Source organism: Myripristis murdjan, chromosome 12, assembly GCF_902150065.1.
Source record: "Myripristis murdjan chromosome 12, fMyrMur1.1, whole genome shotgun sequence".
Taxonomy (NCBI): Eukaryota; Metazoa; Chordata; class Actinopteri; order Holocentriformes; family Holocentridae; genus Myripristis; species Myripristis murdjan.
Window position 1 is genome coordinate 30,140,197 of NC_043991.1, and position 21,288 is coordinate 30,161,484.

The 21,288-nt window shown below is 38.7% G+C and overlaps 1 protein-coding gene across 3 annotated transcripts in view; it reads left to right on the forward strand.

Moving 5' to 3' along the window:
- pam (peptidylglycine alpha-amidating monooxygenase) overlaps nt 1-21,288 on the forward strand; it is a 46,417-nt gene that overhangs the window by 16,397 nt on the left and 8,732 nt on the right. For 2 of the 3 annotated variants that reach the window (XM_030065231.1, XM_030065232.1), the window contains exons 5-19: nt 1,517-1,604; nt 2,442-2,533; nt 3,160-3,243; nt 4,271-4,319; nt 5,516-5,583; nt 7,944-8,024; nt 8,194-8,270; nt 8,925-9,028; nt 10,012-10,205; nt 10,490-10,552; nt 14,180-14,455; nt 16,877-17,006; nt 18,500-18,616; nt 19,143-19,215; nt 21,069-21,279. In XM_030065231.1, coding sequence (XP_029921091.1) covers nt 1,517-1,604; nt 2,442-2,533; nt 3,160-3,243; nt 4,271-4,319; nt 5,516-5,583; nt 7,944-8,024; nt 8,194-8,270; nt 8,925-9,028; nt 10,012-10,205; nt 10,490-10,552; nt 14,180-14,455; nt 16,877-17,006; nt 18,500-18,616; nt 19,143-19,215; nt 21,069-21,279 — 1,707 coding nt within the window. The remainder of the gene's footprint in view (nt 1-1,516; nt 1,605-2,441; nt 2,534-3,159; nt 3,244-4,270; nt 4,320-5,515; nt 5,584-7,943; nt 8,025-8,193; nt 8,271-8,924; nt 9,029-10,011; nt 10,206-10,489; nt 10,553-14,179; nt 14,456-16,876; nt 17,007-18,499; nt 18,617-19,142; nt 19,216-21,068; nt 21,280-21,288) is intronic. The other variant, XM_030065233.1, reaches the window with a different exon arrangement.

Genomic DNA, 21,288 nt, shown 5'->3' on the forward strand with positions numbered 1-21,288 from the left:
AATTTTATTGCTATTGTGCTAGCTACCGAGCAAGCTAGCTAACCAGAGAGAGTGACAAGCAACAGACCTTCATGCTGACACTGCCAATGCAATTATCATTACACATATATATACAGCTTGAACAAATTCAGAGTAGCATGAAAATGAAGGTTCAGTGCGTCTGTTTTGTTACCTGGATCACAGAAGTCAACTGGAGACAGTTGTCCACCACGCATGCATTTTTACATTGTACTTACTTACATTGTACTTTTTACATACTGTCTTGTGCATTATGTTAATTGCCAATTCTTAGCAAGAATGTGAAGAGAAGAAAATTGATCAGCTCAGTTGACTGGCACTTGTTATTTGGAGTTTTTCAGTGTGTCCTGGACTTATGGGTTTGTAAGTTGCTAGTATCATTAAAATACGGTCTTCCTCAGTTAGGCTTTCTTTAGTTAAGTTGAATTCATGAAACAAAGCACATCACTGCAGTTATGAGTAAAGCCATAACTATTTTGAATTTGTCCAAAACCCATTTTTTTGGCCTCTTCTACAAATTTGATACATCTTCAACAAATCGGACTCCTAATATGCCTGGATTGCCATGAATAAGTTAATAAATGGAGTTGAATTGAGATGAGCTGGACTTTATTTGTAGATTCTTGAAGATGTTTCACTCTTCATCCAGGAAGCTTCTTCACTTCTGACAGACTGATGGAGAGTTCCAGGTATTCCAGGAGGGGCATTAGGATCATCTTAGTCCAGGAGTGAATGACAATTGTTAGGGTCACCTGACTCTTGCAGTGAACACTGAATGTGGGACCTCACTTAACCTTGTTGCTAATGTCAGATTTCAGTTCAGTTTTGACAGTTTTCCAAGTGTTGAGTAGTGTTGAGTTTTTCAGCATTGTACCATGAGTATGAAATATGTATCATTTGCATGAGATCACCATCATTTTATTTAACCTGGTTTGGCACAGGTAGCCAGGTGCACTCCACCTCCTAGTCAGTCCAAGCTGTTGCCAAGGCACTGCGTTTCACTCCTTGTGTGCACAAGCTCACTGATAAGCTGGGTTCACAAAAGCAAACAATGTTAACCCTGGTTACTGCACCTATAAAGGCTGTGACATGGATAGATCCAGTGTATTTAACATCAAATGATGAAGAAAGGTGCCAACTAGATAGTCCCAATGATTTGCCCATTCTCACTCACCTTGAAAACAGATTGGGTAGTTTGTGATTGGTGCTGTCTGTCTTAATGATCTATAGATATATGACAGCATAAATTGATGGTTTCTGATGTGTTTTCTGGGGTGTGTTAGTATTTGCTCTCTAACTGATATTGGTTCAGCATATTTCTTTCTTCCTCATTTTAGCATTTTCATTATATCAGTTACGAAGAGCCAACTTCACTTTAACCTACCTGTACTTTAATCTACCCATGAGGGTAGGGCCATATCTTTTTGGGGGGTGTCTAATAAGAGTTAGCCAAATGTCCAAGATTCTGATTTGTGGTTGATGTGTTTTTCCTTCCTAGTTGACTTTCTACCTGTTGCCAGTATGGACACAGCACATCACATGCTGCTCTATGGCTGCCAAACTCCTGCCTCCTACAACAGCTACTGGTAAGGGCTCACTCCATGTCACTGCTGCCTGCACTATCTGTCCTAGTGCAGTGTAACCATCCAGGAAGTCCAGATGCTGTCAGTTTGGAGGCTTCTTGATACAGAATCATTGTTTTGAATTGATTTAATTATCCCATGGCTGGAAAGAGAATAAAGCAGATAGCAGAGACTGTCTGAGAACAGGCAAAGACTGTGTAACTGAAGTGTTTTATCAAATATCTTTTGTGACTACAACGTTAACTACAGACAACAATTGCTGGAATTTGATACTTGCCAGGTGGTAATTTCAGACCCTGTCTCAATAGTTGAACCACTTTTAAGAGCACTGTCTCATCCTTCAGTATACCCCTATGTTCACATAGAAACTCATACTTGTATGAGTTACAGTTAGGTCCATAAATATTTGGACAGTGACACAATATTTATAATTTTGCCCTTGTACACCACCACAGTGGATTTGAAATGGAATAATCAAGATGTGATTGCAGTGCAGACTTTCAACTTTAATATAGCATTAACCGTTTAGGAATTACAGCCAGTTTTATACATTGTCACGCCCATCCAATTCTCAAGTAATTGGACAAACCATACAAAACATACATAACTATAATCATAAAGACTGTATTCAGTATTTGGAGAAAAATCCTTTGCAGTCTATGACTGCCTGAAGTCTGGAACCCATGGACAACATCACCAAATTCTGAGTTTCCTCCCTTGAGGGAGGAATTATTGGTTTTATTTGTCTTGTTTTCCGAATACCTCTGTAGCCCAATGAATTTCCTCAGCTGGTCATCGATAAGCAGAGTGGTAATGACAATAAAGAATCTGTCTTTCTAGGGATTGTGGGAGTACACAGGGCACTTGTGAGGATGATGCCTCAATCCTATATGCCTGGGCTCGCAACGCACCACCCACTAAATTACCCACAGGTACATAGATTTTATGTTTTGACTTTTTGTCCCTTTATATACCTCTCTTCCTAGATCTCTTTCTGTTGCTTTATCTGTCTCCCATGCAGCATCCTCCACTCTGTATCAAACATATGTGTGTGCATATCTATAAAAGTAAATACAGATTTTATCTACATTAGTAAAGGTCTGGAAACATCAATCCAGATGGAGCTACACGCCTCAGATGTAATTAGTGAATGCTTTATCGATGTGTCTGTCAGGTTTTTCAGAAACCAATTATCACCATTTATGTTACATAACCACAGTTTGACTATCATGAGATACCAAACACATTGGACACACTGGGCATGTAAACTGTTCATTAATATCTGACTGCAACACATAATATGTAAACATATCTCCATAGCCACAGTCGTTAGCTACACTTGATAAAGCTAAAAATGGCATGTGGCAGCATGTGGCAGGTAAAGCCTTTGGATGCAGACAAAATGTAGTTCTTCCACCACCTCTATTGTTTTAAATAGTCTACATGTTTGAGCCTCAGGACCCTGAGATGGAAACACATTTTTGTGTGTATCTCTGTTTTTCTTCCTCTTTAATTCCGTGTCTCTTTCTCTATTTTGTCCTCTCTATTCTTTTATCAGATGTGGGTTTTAGAGTTGGAGGGAATTCGCGAGTCTCCTACTTCGTGCTACAGATCCACTATGGAGATGTCAATGCCTTTAGAGGTGAGTTATGAACGCAATGTTAAAGTAGGAACATCCATTGTCACCTTGACTTGGAATACTGTATGGATCTTCTGGAGTGTTACTGACCTGACCTGAGTATGTCAGCAGCTGGCTGACATTATTGAATGTTTCCAAAGGACCACAATGCTGTGGTATTTGCTTGAATGAATACAAGCCATTACTCTTGGTGTGCAAAATCTGGACAAGGACAATTCAAAAGATCAGCGACGTAAAATTTCAAAGTGAAAATAACAACACAATCCCTCAAATTTCTGGTACCAAGTTTTAGAAGATTTTGCATGGCTAACTCTGTTCCAGTTGGTTTGTTTCTGTGACTAGCCTGCCAGCCCCACTAATGCCCTGCCAGGGACAATTTAGAACACCGTTGATCAAATTCTCCCTGTCTGCACTTAAGTGACTGTAACTGGCTTAAGTAACTGGCTTTAATATATCTGTGTTACTCACTCAAGTAAAGTTCTAGAGGCATGAAAGACTTTTCTCCACATTGGCAATGATCTTCATTCTCAAAGTTTTGTTTCAAAAGCATAGTTAAACAGAAAAGGTGGCATTAGCACTTTTGGAGTTGACATGGCTCATTTGTACATTTGTGTGTAGTATGCTTTGTTGTTCTACTCTACTCTGATAATTTTATCGTAGAGCAATTTATTTAGGGCTCTGTGCACAAATCCGGTTTGGTCCATTTTCAACCCAAATCCTTTTACCACTTATGCTGAGTAAAAATTAAGTGGAAATACGCAGTTGTTTTCAGCCTCATCACATGTGCAGCCTCTGACATACTCAGATGGTACAGGTGCTTTCTATTTTTATACAAAGGTCTTCCAAAATGTGTGATTAATCCTGTCAAATCCTGCCTGGATTGTTGCTTTATTTTTGACAAAAGACAGCAAACTCAAGTGGACTATAAAGGGTATTTTTTTAGAGTATTAAATATATGGAGAGAAAAAAATAGCTTGATAAGGTAATTTATTCATGTATTTCCCTTTTTCTTTTTTTCTTTGTTCTGCAGACCACCATAGAGATTGCTCAGGACTTACCTTAAGAATGACCACCAAACCGTAAGTATTTTAAAATCTTGTACTTAGTATATTTTTACAAGCTATTCAATAAGCTAATATTTCATGCTTCCGTGTTGGAAACTGTGTCACCAGCATACATAGTTACTCAGGCCTATGTCATTATCACAGCAGCACATTCATATAGGTTGGATATATCTGGACACACAAACCAGATCTTGTTACTAGCAAATAACAGTGCAGACAGTCTGTCTTGAAGATTTGATTTGAGAAACAAATCTAATTTACAGACTGCAGACTGAACAAGGTTATAATGAAAAGCAGTGCGACCAAAGTTGTTATTTACATTGGAAAGTTTCAAATAAGCAGAAAGTTTAACTTCTGGTTTGCAAAAATGGCTTAGCTTAGTGGATATACTTGCACACTGAAATTTTTTTTAATATAAATTTATTTCATAAAATGTTTTTAGACTTGTCCATCTGATTTTTAGCAGCATTCAAATTTTGTGTTTTACTTTTACTTTGTGATAGAAATGAAATAATTCTCATATTTATTAACTCCAGCATAGCATTTGCGTTTCATGTACAATGTCTGTACATTTGTGTGTATTTACTGCACATAGCAAAAATAGTTTGCACTCAGTAAACTATGGTTTGCTAAGTGCAACCACTTAATGATAGCAGATTAATTTGTTTGTGTGTAGAGCTAGACAATAATTTAGTCGTATTGCTCGTTGTCTCTCAATTGGGGTTATATTTTGATAAATTGTCGTGTGATACCAAACATATATAAACTAAAATATCTAACAAAATTGCATCTGCTGCAGGGAATATTAATTAAAATATATAGTTTTGGATTGATACCACACCTAACATTACCATGCAATTCATTGTTACGAACATCACTTGGTTTATGTCGTGATTTTCACATACATGATGCCATAATTCATTCCATATTGCCCAGCTTTATCCTCCAGCTTGTAGGATTATAAATATAATAATTTGAACTTTAATTTATGTATTTGCCAAAAGCATTTACCCATGTTAAAGAATTAATTTACCCATACGGAATAATTTTTATATCAAATTGTCATCATGTGCTGCCTTCAGCCTCCAATGAAGAAAGTTTTACTCTCAAACTGAAGATTCCCCAGAGCTCAGGGAAGCCTTGGAGGACAAAATGATCGAAAATTTCCAGCCTCTAACCGCTGTCGTTCTGTGTGTGTTTGTTCCTCAAAGGCAGCCATTCATTGCTGGCATGTATTTATTGATGTCCATGGACACTGTTATCCTCCCAGGAAAAAGAGGTATATATTTATGAATGTATATTCTTCTCTGGATGTTGATGTGTCAGCCACAGTCCCAGGCTTAAACAAGCGTATACAAACACCTGATCCGTCCCACTCACCCTTTTTGTCACTTTCTCACTCACACACATTCACACACACACACACACACACACACACACACACACACACACACACACACACACACACACACTCATGCAAACACACTCACACACACTCATGCACACTCATGCACACATGCCGCAGATTTATGCCTAAATTTCACTGGTACACTGGTAAGTCTGATTTCACCAAAGCCATTGTTTTACTTGCCCTGAGAACATTTGATTCAGCGACAATTGTTCACACTTTCAGAGCAGAAGGAATATTACCCAGTTTTTTGCCCAACTGGAAAGCAGGGGCCTATATTTAACCGTGTCTGTTGGTGTGTCAGCAATTTGGCCAAAAGGGCCATATCTTCAAATGTGGTGGCTCACCATTTATTTTGGTGATAACATTCATATTGCCTAGAGGATGAAACCTGAGGGCTGTACTGCGAAGCACGCTCAACAGAGCCAGGCTTGCTTTGTGTGAGCTGGCTCGACAAAACCTAGAGCCCCAAGTAGAGATAACTGGTATCAGGACGGTGGTTATCCACTGGCTTTGTGAAGCCCACCATTCTTGTCTGAGCTCTGCACACTTTCACATTGAAATGGGCCTTTGGTGCGTCATGTGACTCTTCTGCACAAGATGGACTGATCGCATGCTGCCAACTTTACTCAGGAAGAACAAACTGTCACTGTGGAGAGCTATGAGGAGTGTTACCGCAAGTAAGGCCAGAGAAGAACAGTTGCAGAAAACTGTAGATTGTGTAAATTTGTAAATTATCTTTCAGTTTATTTTTATTAATTAAACATTACGCTCAAGAATTGCTTCTGGGACTCAGACTATCCTGTAAGGAAGGATACATGTAAATCACTGTAGTTTTTGTCAGTATCAAGTGAAATATATTTAATTGATATAATAATAGGCCTATGTGTGATAGACTTTGATTTTTATTTGTTGTTTTATTAGATGCGGTAGCAGCAGCATCAAACGAACTTGGTAGCAAATAAGGACCAACCATAAAAATATCACTCAAAGTGGCATGTAGTTGCTGTGGCTTATTATTCTTGTATTTTGTGGCTGATATTCAGTGTAAAATTTAAAGGGTTAACAGATGTATTACCTGAAGCAAACAGGAAAAAACTGATTTTTAAGCTGAAACTCTGAGCATAACCTGGTCTGGAGCAGGTTATGTTTGCAGCATATGTTACCATGACATTGAAGCAAAAGATATCCGCCTTCGTGACACAGAAAACTCTGGCTTTAGACTCAACATACCTCGCTAACCCCTTAATCTCGCTTTGTAGTACAGCCCTTTGGGAATTCTGGTCACCCCATGACCTTTCCTCAAGTGCCACCAGCAGGTGGCACTAGAGGACTACCTTGAAATTTGGTGGACTACCATGAAATTTGGTGATGATAACATTTATGTTGGCTAGCTGATGCACCACCAACAGGTCAAATCACCATGAAATTTGGGGAAAAAATTCATTTTGGCTAGAGGATGAAACCTGGCAATTCTGTTGAGCCCACGACCTTTCCTTTAGCGCCACTAGCAGGTCCAGCAGGGAATCTGTTTTAGAACTAACAGGTTTGTTAATGCTTAAAATGAGGCCGTAACACATTCTTTCAGAACTGACAGGGGCAGTATAAATACAATTTATGCTTGTTCAAATGTGTGCCAAAAAAGAGACAAACACATGTGAAAGGTAGCTCAAAAAGAAACACAGCAAGAGTCGTGAATGGAGGGAATTTGCATTTGAGGCGGGTGCTCAGAGGAAAGAAATACATTTCCAAAATCCAATGTAAAAATGGTGCCATCAAAGTTTCCAGGAAGGAGGAAACACTTCCAATTTAGTGAAGCACCTCAGAGACGGGCATGTAATGTTAACTGATTGTTTCTTTTTCTAACTATGTAGAAGCCTATTTATTATTTCAATATTTTACATATGTCTCTGCTCGATACTGCAAATGAAAGATTGTGCAAACTAAAAAGTTGTAATTTAAGCACAGTTGACGCACCGTTTGTTTAATTACTTGAAGGTGTAAATACTTGAATATTAAACAAAATTTAATAAAGAAGTGTATGTTGAAGTGAATACAATGAGTAATTACGTTGAGCAATAGCTTAGTCAAATGGAAGTGTTTGTGCACCACACGTTGATATCCTTGTGCCATTCCTCTATAAATATATAGAGAAATAATAGAAATAACAACTAGGCAGATTAATTGTTGCTGCTAAAGAGTTGTATTCTCTCCATTTACCTCCTCAACAGTAACAAATGCAGACATCGCCTGTGATTACACTTCCTATCCCATCCACCCATTTGCCTTTAGGACCCACACACATCACCTTGGTAAGTTATACTGAATAAGTTTTCAATATGGCCTGTACAGCCTCACAGCAAAACAACCTTGATAGTATAATAAATTGATAATGCTGGTTTACTCCTTGTTTAGTCTTAGCACTACTCATTTTCAGTATAACTTTTTCACATCAGTTGTAATCTGGTCTGCCTGTTCTAGGTAAAGTGGTAAGCGGCTATAGAATCAGGGATGGAAAGTGGACCTTAATTGGGCGACAGTCTCCCCTGCTACCCCAGGTATGTCACTGTCAACACTTTATCAGATAAGCCAGTTAAAAGGTGGAACAAAAATTTTGGAGAAGAAGAGGATGAAGTTGCTATAAAATTAGCAGACAACAAAGCTGTCTAAGAACATTAGCCAGATTATCAGCTTTAAGAAACACTTTCTTATACCTTTGTAACTCCACTATAGATGGTACATCAGGACTTAATTGAGCTAAAGAAAGCTTCATTGATCAAGCCATTATTGATAATACAAATAATATAACCTAACATAAACCTGCTGGTTGCAGTTGGTGACACACAGTATATTTTAATAAGATGTGGATAGTTTATTTATCAGCATAATTACAGTACATGCCACACAGAATTTCTATATTAGAGAATAGATAAACTGCATTGGTCTGTAGATAAAAACCACTGCAGTAGGAGGACCCTATGTTGGTCCCAGCATTAGATCAAGGCACAAGCCTTGACCTGCAATAAGATGTTGGGGTGAAAGAAAAAAAAAAAAGAATAATGGTTTTCAAAGCTCGGGTTTCAAATCCAGAATTTTCTGAACACAGCTGTGATGACCCTGTCTGTTTCTCACGAACAATGCTGTTATTGTTATTGTTATTGTGTCTGAGCTCTGCCAACTCTGCATTTACTCTAACCCCCACCCACCCACAGGCTTTCTATGCTGCTAACAAGGATGCGGATATTAAGTATGGTGACACCGTCGCAGCCCGATGTGTATTCAGTGGAGAGGGAAGAACCTCAAAAACATACATTGGGTAAGGGCTGCTGCAAAAGTTTCAAAATCCTGCCAAGAATGTTTTTACATATAATTAATTCTCATCTACACTTATGAACCCCATGCTGTAGATTTGCAATACTGTAGCAAGTCTAATTTTATAAAGATTATCTTACTGTTGTCTGTAGCACCTTGACAGCTGTGGGTGCGGGTAGGGCTTATAAAGTGAAATCAGATAGTAGGCCAGTGCAAGCCCACGTATAATCTTATTTGTCAATAAAATGTGCTTTGGCATGACTTGGGAGCCAGTGAAGGGAAGCCAGGACTTCCTTGTGGTCAGGGTTTTGGCAGCAGTATTCTGAACTAGCTAAAGACTCTTGGTACTCGATGCGGGCAGACCAGAGTGCAGAACATTACAGTACTTAAGGCCAGATGTGACAAATGCATGGACAGTAGTACCTGTGTCTGTCATACTTAACATGTGCCCAATTTTAGCGATGTTGTGGAGATGATAAAAGGCAGTGTCGGGTAATGTTTGTGATATGAGTGACTAGTGAGAGACTAGAGTCCAAAATTACACCAGGAGTTTTAGCCATAGGGTTTTAGGATTGATGCGTTGTCAGAATTAAAGGTAAGTCATTAAAAGGTTAGTTTGGGTTTTTGGACATCGGGTTGTATGAGTAACTTATGGATAGACAAACAATAGCACAAGCAAACAGGGACAATTATCAAAACATATTTTAAACCACAAACAAATAGGCCCCGTAAAAAATTCAATATCATGTTTTAAAAAACTGTTGGGATGCATTCTGACCAGTATCCAGCACTGCTTAAAAATGATCCATGTTGCTTTGGAGAAGGCTGACATGGACCTACACTGACTAACTTTGTGTTATGTTGACATATAATCTCAACTAGTGTTTCGACTGACATGAGGGTGAGTAGATAGGGTGACAAAGTTGTCATTTTTTGGAGAACTATTCTTTTGTTATTTCTATTCTTTTTTTTATTTTCTTCTTGCAGTGGTACTTCTGATGATGAAATGTGCAACTTCTACATCATGTACTACATGGATAGTAAACATGCTGTCCCCTTCATGAACTGCATGGAGACTGGCTCTAAGGAGCTGTTCCGGCATATTCCAGCGGAAGCCAATGTTCCCATCCCTGTCAGTCCAGAACAGATGATGCCCATGATGCACACAGGACACAGAACAGGTACAGAATGCACTGAATATAGTAATACCTCGGTATACAATGCAAACCAAACCTTAATGTGTAAGGTTTTCCATCACATAAGATGAAAATAGACAAGGATTTTCACAGTTAAACTTGCCTGAAATAGTAGGGAGTTTTATTGTCTGAACGCCACAATCTCTGCACTTCTTCAGATATTTGTCTCTCTTATTATTCTTACTCTTACTCTTATTCTTATATCCACTTAGCTTACATTTGTCATTGAAAAAGGGGCATTTTAACTAAACTTTGTTTTTTACCCAAAGATCATCAAGAGAACAAGTCATTATTGGAGACAAACAGAGCAGACGAGGAGGTGCTGAATCAGGGTGAGTTCAAGGACAATGAGTACCACCACTTAATTACTCTGGGTTCATAACTGTAACCACCTGTGATTTGTTTGATAATATTACACACTCTTAAAAATATGACAAAACAATGTCTGAATCTTGGATTAGTGAGAATCTCTTCTTATCACCTATACTGCTGTCAAGGTGCAGACAGTGGGTTGTTTTTCTGTTGTTGACAGTCAGATTATTCAGTTTTACAAAATTTCTTAATTTTTTTATAAGGTGTTAGAAGTGGCAGTATGGTCTATTTGACTTCATTAGTGTGTGTGACCTAGCCTTCAGATTAATGTTTTCTCCAATGCTCGCGGATATGGCATAGCCCCCATACAAAGTAGTAGGAAGGCAACTTGACTCCTTACAAATGATCCTGGATCAACCCTTAATCTAGATATCTGCTTAAGTGCACTGAAGTAAGACAGTCGCCAAATTGTTTAGGTAATCTTATTGGTTAGTCTGTGATACTGCTCTTAACTGATTTTAACAGACCCCAGTGTGTGCTCCTAAATGGTACATAGTTTGCCTGTTCTGATGTTGACGGTCCTCTTTTGTATTTTTTATATACTCATCCTCAGAAGCAGTTCCAGGAAATTTGAGATTTTCTTTGACATGTATGCCACACAACTTAACACTGCAAAAAACAGCTAAAATAGCCTTTAATCCAATATCTTATACAAACAACTACATTTGCAGCAGTGGAGTGTTCTGCCCATTGCATGTTCTCTACTGCAAATAAATAAGATTTGGATTACTTTGGTGTAGTTCATGGTACATTGTGCTGTACTTTGGTGTACAGTGTAGTGCACCGTTGTGCATTTTTTTGCTCCTCAGGAGCACTTTGTTGTACACTGTGGCATTTCACAACACTCATGCCAGTGTCACATCGGAGTCATTATAGTTATATTAGTTATTCTAGTATAATTTTTCATTATTTTCTATTTTTATTTTGTTTACAATTTTGGTTCAGTTTGTTTCGGGAGTGGGTTTCCTGGTTTTTGTTTAGGTTTTATTGTTTTAAATGTTTGGGTTTTTTTACTTTCAGTATTAGTTTTAGTTTAGTTTAGTTTTAATTCTAATATGGCGGATGTTTCTCTCAGTAGGTATTCCAAGCCAAAGCCAACACTTTGTGAAGGAAGGTAATATGGTAATATGCTAATCCAGGGTAATTAAAATTCAGTATTTTGTGTTTTTATAGGCTGTTCTTGACGTGGCACGCTGTAGGGACTGGTTGGCACATTCCATTTCTTGCTCCATCTCTTGCCCACTACGCTGCTACTGTGATTCTGATTATGTTAATGCAGGGCAGTTGACTGGAAAGTGGCTGTTAAATGAAAGGCCAAATGATGGTTTATTTTCTACAAATCCAGTTCAGAAGATGCCAGTGAATTACAGAGGGAGATTTTGTGGTTGAGTGTTTTTGTTTGTTTGTTTGTTTGTTTGTTTTGTATTTGATTTTTTTTCATCATGGTGCATTTGTTTAAATATGAATTTTAGTTTAAACTTCAAATAAATAATGTGAACTCAGCAACATAATGCAGCAATAGCACTAACAGTGAAAACAGAATTCTCAACGTCACTCAAGTGGTATAGAACTTTGATTAACAATTAGATTTGTTGTGATATACGAGGCCCTGCGATGGACTGGTGACCTGTCCAGTGCGTTTTACTGCCTTTCGCCCTAGGCATGCTGAGATAGGCTCCAGCTCTCTTGTGACCATTGTGAGAATAATTGAGTGCAGAAGATGGATGGACAGGGGGTGCCCCGGTAGCTCACCTGGTAGAGCACATACCAAGTAACAAGGTGTTACTTACTGCAGTAAGGTGTCCTTACTTCAGACGGTTGACATAAATTGGGCAGAAGAAGAAAATTCTATTGGTGTAAATCTGATCAGGCGATTTGTTGCTGATTCTGGTCACTTATAAATGGCTGGATCATTTTCTGTTGCAGGTATGCATTTTGACATCACAGTGTGCTGGAATTTGACACTCTAATGTATGCAAAAGGCTGGTGACTCCTTGTGAGCTCGTCCAGTTGTGCAGTACTCAAGTCTAACAGCAAGAGACAAGAGTGAGCATCTCGCCTGCCGAAAAGCAGGCTCAGATGCTTCTTCTTGTTAGAAGAAGAGGTCCAGTAATCATAGCGCTACATTTGTTCTCCTTGCCTTCACCCTCCAATGGAAAAAAAATATTTGCAAGCAGGAATGATTCAGGCAGAATGGGTAGGAGTTGTCGGTTGCAGTTTGTAAACACAGGTTTCACAGCTGTCCCCTCTCTGGCTACAAATTTGGTCTGCCTACCTGTCCAGCAGAAAACAGGTCAACAGAGTGTCGGCCTTCATCCCCTCCTCTTCCTCAGTGCTCATCCTTTTTTCTGCAGTCCAAAATTTTTGTAGCTTTCTATGCCCCGATGCCCAGAGTCCTGAGCTCAGCAAAACAAGAAAATCCAGGCAGAGGGCAGGGTCTCTTCAGACACACACCGAAACACACTTCTAGTGGGTTATAAGTGATGATTGAGAGGGATTATTTTTGTATTAATCTATACATTGTTTTTGAGGAACATCCCACTCGTGCTGCCTTTAACGTCAGCCTAACATTATATAGATATATATGTATATTTAAAGCTTGCTTTCTTGTTACCAGTCATTTAAGTTAGCAAGATTAAGTTGTACTATCTGTTTGTCAAAGATGGTTACAACGTGACTTTTCATAGCATTAATTATTGCAGCCAGACCCCAATTGTAATAAGAGGAACAGGTCATGGCATGTCCAACTGGAAAAAAATAGTGCACACGTCATAAAAATTCCTAGAAAGTTAACAGGAGGGTAATAATTGAACATTGCATAATAGCATCTTCGGTGTAATGTTTATGTATTGAGGTTGCGATTTAAAAGGGATAAATTACAACAAAAATGGCAGTACTAGCTTTATATTTCGGTGTATCCCAAGAATGAAAATAACATGACACACTCATGATGGCATAAGATGTTGATGAGTTAAAAACTTAAGATGAGTTCCGCCATACCCCCAGCCCCACCCCTACCATGTAGTGGTAGGGGTGACTTTCTTTAAGGTTAGCTGGTCTGAGGTACCTGTTAGGCTTGCATCATCCAATCGACTAATCATAGCATCAAAGCTAAACTGGCAATCACAGTGGATTCCATCCTCTGGCGATTGCCAATTCAATCGTCAATTGTTCCAAGCCTAATAGCTATCTCTCATATCAGCTCAGGACATCCATATTGAACATTACAGTATATTGGTTGAAAACATAGCTAGCACTTCACATAATACATTAAGTTCCATCACACATTTCTGTCCTGGTCCCTTTCTTTTTTATGTTGCCTGTTGGCCAAGGCATCTTACTTTTTCAAGCTACATCATCCTTTTCCAAAGAATGCACTTATTCCATCCTCTTCCTTGACTTCAGTCTCTTGCTAGCTAACGTTTACCTCATCACTTAACTAATTAATATTCCTACCCACTCCACAACACTACTCCCTCTGTTACTCTCTGCAAAAGGAATTGCTGCAGAACCACTTCTTCCTTTCAATCTTTTCTTCTTTCCTGCTCTTTTTTTCCCTGTGGTCTATCTCTATCCTGTTTGTGCAGGTGACTTCTATTCTCTTCTATCCAAGCTGCTAGACAAGAGCAAAGATGTAGTCCACGTTCATAAGTACAACCCCAGTGTGATGCAGAAAGCCCAGGCTGAGTTGGTGGCTCAAATTGATAACATAATGCAAAAGAAGGACCTGGGCCTGCCCAGTTCCAGACTAGTCTTCCCAGCCAGGGAGGACACCATTCTGGTGAGGGACAGAGTGCACAAATTTCACCAGTTTGAGGCTACAGCCAGACCACCAGGAAACAAGCTGGTAGATGAAAATAAAGGTGGGTCCAGAGCTGTATTTATTGTTGTTGCTGAAAATCCCATTTTTTGCTTTTCCTCAGGCATCGTCCAGTTTTATAAGGCGCACATCTCTCATATGTATGTTTTGATGTTGTTGTTTTATACTTGTTTTACTTTTTCTTTTCTTTTTTCTTCTTTCCTTTTCATTTTTTCAGCACCATGTCCCCTCATTTTCCTGCCATCATTAATAAGCACTTGCAAGAGGTCAGTGTGGCCAGGTCTTGTTTTTACAGTAAATGTTGATAAGACTGAAAGTGAAGCTGGTGACCTTAAGGATTGTTAGATTGAGTTATTAAACTGCTCTGGAGAGTAATATTTAGTAACTACATATTTTAAAATTAAATTTAAGCACGCTTTCTGAACATAAAACATTCTATAATGCCAGTAATTTGAAAATGAAAAAAGGCATGTATGATCATGCACCCAGCTGCTGTGAGGTTGATCCAAGATCATTTCAAAGTTGGGCTTAGTGCTACGTGGTTGTTATAGTGGTGTAGGTCATTGCTATATGTTGTTAGGTGCTAAGTGTTCTGGCTGAGTGCTAGGGTGTTGCTAGATGGTTGCTAAGGTGTTGTAGGTGATTTGCAGTGTGTTACTAGGCAGTTGCTATGAAGTCCTGTATGGTTCCTACAGTAATTCTAGCTGTTTGTTAGGGTATCCTAGGTGGTTGCTACAGTATTAATAATGCATACTAGATGGTTATTTAGCTTATTTAGTAATTGCTATAGTGTAGTGGATATTTGTTAGATTGTTGCTTTTTGGTTGCTGTGGTGTTTTACGTGCTTGCTGTAGTATGGTATGGGATTGCTATGGTCTTTTGAGATGGTGTTCCATGTAGTCGCTAGGGTGTTGCTAGTTTTGTCACAGGTGAACAGCAAGTTATAGACAACATGCAATATATTTACTTAACACTGCTAGTTTTAGTTTAGTTTAGTTTTTCTCAGAGTGCCTTTGCTTGCTGAGAGCACCACCTGCATGTCCCTGCTTCAGCTTTTCTGCACCTCTTGATGTCCATGTCCTCAGCTGCAAGCTGCATCTTTGTCCTTTCCTGACTCCTCACAGAAACGCAGTGGGATTGTTTTGATGAATAATTGTTCATTCTTTATCTAACTTCTTACTTTCCTGGCTGTGGTCCTGTTGCTCCAACCCACACACTGCTTTTGCATCACAGCATATAGCCAGCTCAACATCAGCATGTATACTTCCGCCAGAGCAAAGCAATGAAAATAGTCACACAAACCATGGAATGTAACAATAAAAATATATATTTTTTTGTTATATTTAAGCTACTCAGTTCACAGCCAGCCTGCAATAGTGATGTGAGCTGTTAAATGAGTTAAAATGTGGATTGAGTTTTTGCGAATTTTGTCCCCCATCACTTACATTGAAGCTGAGAGCGAGCAGACACACACAGGGATACCTACTTTACCTGATTTAGGGGGCACTCCATATACAGCCTATGATATTGGGTGATAATGTTAAAATTAATGTTTGGTTCTGTTCACAATCGGTACCATCACCCATTGGTACCTTTTTTTGGTACTTTACCCTCTTTGTAATAACAGTAAATGTAATTTTGCTTGTAAAAAATAAGTCCAGATATTTCAATTTCAATATTTAGAACATTTTGTTGTAACACATCACACAAAATAAAACACCTCCTACCTGCAGAGCAGTAGCCAGGAAGCTGTGATAACCCTCTTTGGCCCTCTTCGCTGCTCAACCCTCCATAAAAGGGAGTTTGACCCAAACATGAGCGTATGAGCTCTTGTTTGCTTTTATTGTGTTTACATTAAATTGACACGTTCCTATAAATTGTTCATGAATTTAAACATAAAATAACTGTGATGACAGCAAGGGCCTCATTATCACGGAATATAAATTCTTTTAGTTTTATTTGGGGAGGGGACAGCGTATATCTTTATGTCTTTGGGTGAAATGTGGGGAAATTGTGGTAGACACAGACAATACACTGAGACGTGGCCAATAGGAAGAAAGAACGCATTAGCAGCTAATTGCCAACAGGTACAGTGTGATGTGTCAGTGTTCGACGACATTTGTGTGGTAGCCAGAAGTCTTGTGATCCTGTGAAAGCCTGGCAGCTACACACTGTCAAAAGCTGCAAAGCAAAGAAGCATTGTGTGCTAATCCAAGGACAGTGAAGGTTGATTTTTAGCTTGATTAGGAGCGGGTGATGTACATTAAGGAGAATGTTGAATAGGATCACTTTTATTTTAACTCCATTTACTCCATTTGGACATTACATGGAATGCTAGAATCATTTTGTAATGTTTTTAGGGTTAATGCCAAACTCTTGAGTCAAAGCTCACTTCTGTGTGTGTGTGTATGTGTGTGTGTGTGTGTGTGTGTGTGTGTGTGTGTGTGTGTGTGTGTGTTACCAGGGTACCATGTGGAGGAGGTGCCAACCTGGCCAGAGAGTTATCTCCAGTTGGGTCAAGTTTCAGGCCTTGCCCTTGACTCTGATGATAACCTGGTCATTTTTCACAGAGGTGACCACCGCTGGGGGGTGAAGTAAGTCGCTTTCAGTCATGCTGTATCCATCCACTCTTAATTCAAATTATCTGCAGGTTAGGGCAGGATGATACGGGCACAATTTAATATCATAACATTTTTGACTGAAAACATTAATATCAGGAAGATATTGTAGGGATAAATATTGGTGCTTCCACAAAATATTTGTACAATGAGATTTTTGTTAAACACTGATTAGTGATATGATATTTTTCTTAATCAGAATACTAATAACAATGGAATTCAGAAAAAACATATAAAACAGGGCAGGTGATATATGAAGGACTATAACAAATATAGCCATTACACATTGACTGTGATCTCCACAAAACATGGGACACCTGCAGTTAAAGGTACAGAGAAATATCATTTTAAGTACCACAAAAGTGACTAAGGCCAAGTGCCAAAAATGCCAAAAATGTATCTTCTTGTCTGTAACATGTGATTGCATGAAATTTAGTCCAGTGCTTTCGACATAAATGTTTGTCAAAATACTGAAAATTTATTTTGAATTTTGGTTTCAGTTTTTTCATGCAGGTGTTTTTTTTATTTATTTGATTTTTTTTTCTTACTCCTCCTATGTTTTTGCAATGTCTTGTGGAATGGTATATAATAGAGACATGCAATTTGGGGAAAAAACTTTTCAGTTGAAATAGGGAAAATAGGGCCATAATTGGATACATAGTGGTATTACAAAATAAATACACACAAACCTCTAAAAATTAGTTTGAATTGTAGCAATCATGTTGTATCAGTTCTTGTTGCTGCTGCCCCCTACTGTTGGTCTGGGGAGGTGCAAACTACCAACATACCACCTCTGATACAGAGAGTTGCGCACCACTTACTTTCACCTGACATCAAGGAAGTTCAATGGGAGAGGCTCTGCACACAAATATTTACTCTCTCTCCCCTACATTATCCTCCTCTCTCATATTGGATATGCACCAGCCAACCAGTAGGAGGCACTAGTGCAGCAACACATGCCCAATTCCAGGTTCCCACCTATGAACACAACCAGCTGCTCTTGTAGGGGAATTCTGGACGCACCACTGCTGGTAAGCAAACCCAGATCTTTGCAGTGGTTGGCGAGTTCATTTTGGCTTTTTGAATAAGAAATCTTTCTCTTTAACTGTTGTTTCCATGATAACCAAACTTCTCAGAAAACATCTACGGACAAGCCAGATCAAAATTGCATTTGGTGTTTTGATGTCTGACATGGTTTGGCTTTATCTTAATGAAGGATCAAGCAGACCATAACTCCAACCTTTGTCCAACCAAAATTTGATGAAAGAGGCTTATAATATTTTATTGTCTTCGGTTTCTTCCTGTGTGCGGAACTCTGTGTCCTATTTGTGTTTCAACCCTGGGTTTGTGCTTCAGATCACCTCTTGGAGTTATCTTTACTTTGCTATCTTCATAGAGTGATTGAAGTTCTTTCTCTGTTTGACCATCACTAAAATCGTCCATTTCTTTTTTTTTTTTTTTTTTTTCAGCTCTTTTGACAACCAGGCTATATACCAGCAGATGTCCTTAGGTCCAATTCAGCAGTCAACCATTTTAGTTGTGGACCCGGTCAAAGGGCGTGTCCTCAAGGCCTCTGGCAGAAACATGTAAGCACTGATGCACTTGTTTTTGTTGTTATTGTTACAAGGGATGGTGTTAGGTAATTTATCACCTACAAATCACTTTGTCTAGTTTAAAGCACAACTTTTAGAGGACTGAGAAAAAAAACATTGGGCAAAGTCACTTGATCCCTCTCAAAAATGAGGGTAAAATAGGCAATAAGCCAGTTACTAAGAAATGACCCAGAAACTAACAAGAAATTAATAAAAACTTGCAAGAAAATGACCAAAAAAATGTTAATTAAAAAGACAATAAAACTATATTTAGAATGATTAAAATTATAGAAACTGTTCAGCAATGCTAAATCAGCGTCAGATTTCTTGTGTTTTAGCATTTAAACTATTCTTCATTTGCTGTTGACCCCGTGGAGGACCCTCAAGGACCCCCGGGGGTCAGTGGATCTCTCTTTGAAAACCCCTGCCCTAATGTAAAGTGTTATTACCAAAAAACAACTAAAGCCAAGAAGGCAACAATGTTCATCTTCACTAATTATTAATTGCTCTATTTCTGCAGGTTTTACTTGCCTCATGGAATAACCACAGATGCAGACAATAATTACTGGGTCACTGATGTGGCTCTTCATCAGGTAAGCCGGGGTATGGGGAATAATCTGTAAAATCAAATCCAAGTCATGTGTTTGAGTTCAATGTTTAGTTTTTACGGTTGGCAGTAAAGCTGTCCCAGAAATATGTTTTTGAGATGATTACAGATTTAGGCTACATCCACATGGAGGCAGATTTCTTGAAATACATCTTTATTTATCCAGGTTTTTTTTTTTTTTTCTTTTTTTTTTTTTTTTTTTTTTTGGAAAAGCCCTTGGGAGCAATTTTAAAAAAATAAATCTGTACACATGAGAATGTAAAAGTGCATACATTTTTGCGATATGATCGTGCACAAAGAAACTGAACTTTTTAAACCGTATTTACAAGTGCATGTGTAAATATGGTTAAAAATGTCTTGGAAATGTCCAAAACTTTGCAGAAAAAGAAGTTAAATGATAAAAACAAGGGCGGGTCATTTATATGGACAGGATCACATAACTGCATGATAACTGCATGATGCACCTGTGTGGACTGAAAGAGAAGAGTCAAAGTGGCGCCAGTGTTTTCAAATTGTTTTGTTTTCACTTGTCCACATTACAAGAGGAAAAGTGCATTTTCAAAAAATTCTGCTCTTGAGGGCATTTTTGAAAAGTTGCACTTTCCGTGACTGAAAACAATTTGGTGTAGACAGAAGGCTGTTAATGCCTCTTATAATCAATGAACTAATAGAAAACATTGAAGAGGATAACATTACATTTGAATTGTATGTGATTTGAATTAGGATTCCACCCTTAAGTGCCAACACTAATGCCAGTATTTTTAGATGTAAGGTGCTCATTACTAATTTGTCATTACTACATCATCGGGTTGGTCTGTTGGTCAGTGTGTCAGCAGTTAGATCCAGAGCAGCATATCGCAAAACCAATTTGGTGGATTAATGTGAAATTTGGTGACATTGTTCATGTTGGCTAGAGGATGAAACCTGGCAATTTTGGTGACCCCCATGACCTACATACAGCAAGGCCCAGTGGAATATCTGCATTAGAAATAATACTCTTGTTTTTTGATATACGATATTATTTTTATGCCAAAAATTTAGTTCTTCCCCAAGAACAGTAGTCTTGTCAGAATGAATAAAGCATACATGCAAACTCCTTTGACAAAATTTGCCATTTTGAATCCAAAATAGGACAACGACGTGATTTGAACAATTCTGATGAGAAGATGTTTTTTTATGCCTCCATGCCAGCAACAGGGCTGTGCTCATGTAATGTAAATGCTTTAATAAAAACAGGGTTCTGAGTATGCCTTTAAATGTGTTACAATGTTTTACTGAAACTGAACACTGCAGTTCCTCATACAAACCCACTTTTTCCAGTATCTTTCATATCTATCAGTTTTAGCCCTTAATTTGAAAGTCAGATTCACCATACGCTCTGTTTCATGCCTAATTTTGATGTAGCCTTTTTTAGGTGGGGCATTAGTGTGCTGGTGGCACTAGAGGAAAGGTCATGGAGTGACCCAAATTGCCAGGTTTCATTCTCTAGACAACATGAGTGTTGCCACCAAATTCCAAGCTGATCCACCAAATAGGTTTTGAGATATTCCACAATTTGGCCTGCTGGTGGTGCTAGAGGGAAGGTCATAGGTTCACCAAAATAGACAGATTTCGTGCTTTAGACAGCATGAATGTTTTCACCATTTGTGACAGTCCACCAAATGATATGGCCATACTGCTGACCAACAGACTAAGTGACATGGTGATGTGTAGGCAAAACATGGGTATCTTTGACTTGTTGAAGCCAGTACACTAATAATATGTCAGGTTTTCCATGTCAGGCTTTCCAGACTGTTTGTTACATAGCTGTGATGATCCTCTATCCCTACAAACATTTAGGTTTTCAAGTTGAGCAGTGATGGTCGAGACAAGGTCCTGGTGGCACTGGGACAGGCCTTCATGCCAGGCACTGACAAAAAGCACTTCTGCCAGCCCACTGATGTGGCTGTAGACACTGTGACAGGGAACATCTACATATCTGATGGCTACTGCAATGCCAGAATACTCAAGTTCACTGCTGACGGAAAATACCTGTCTGAATGGGGCGCAGGTATTTATC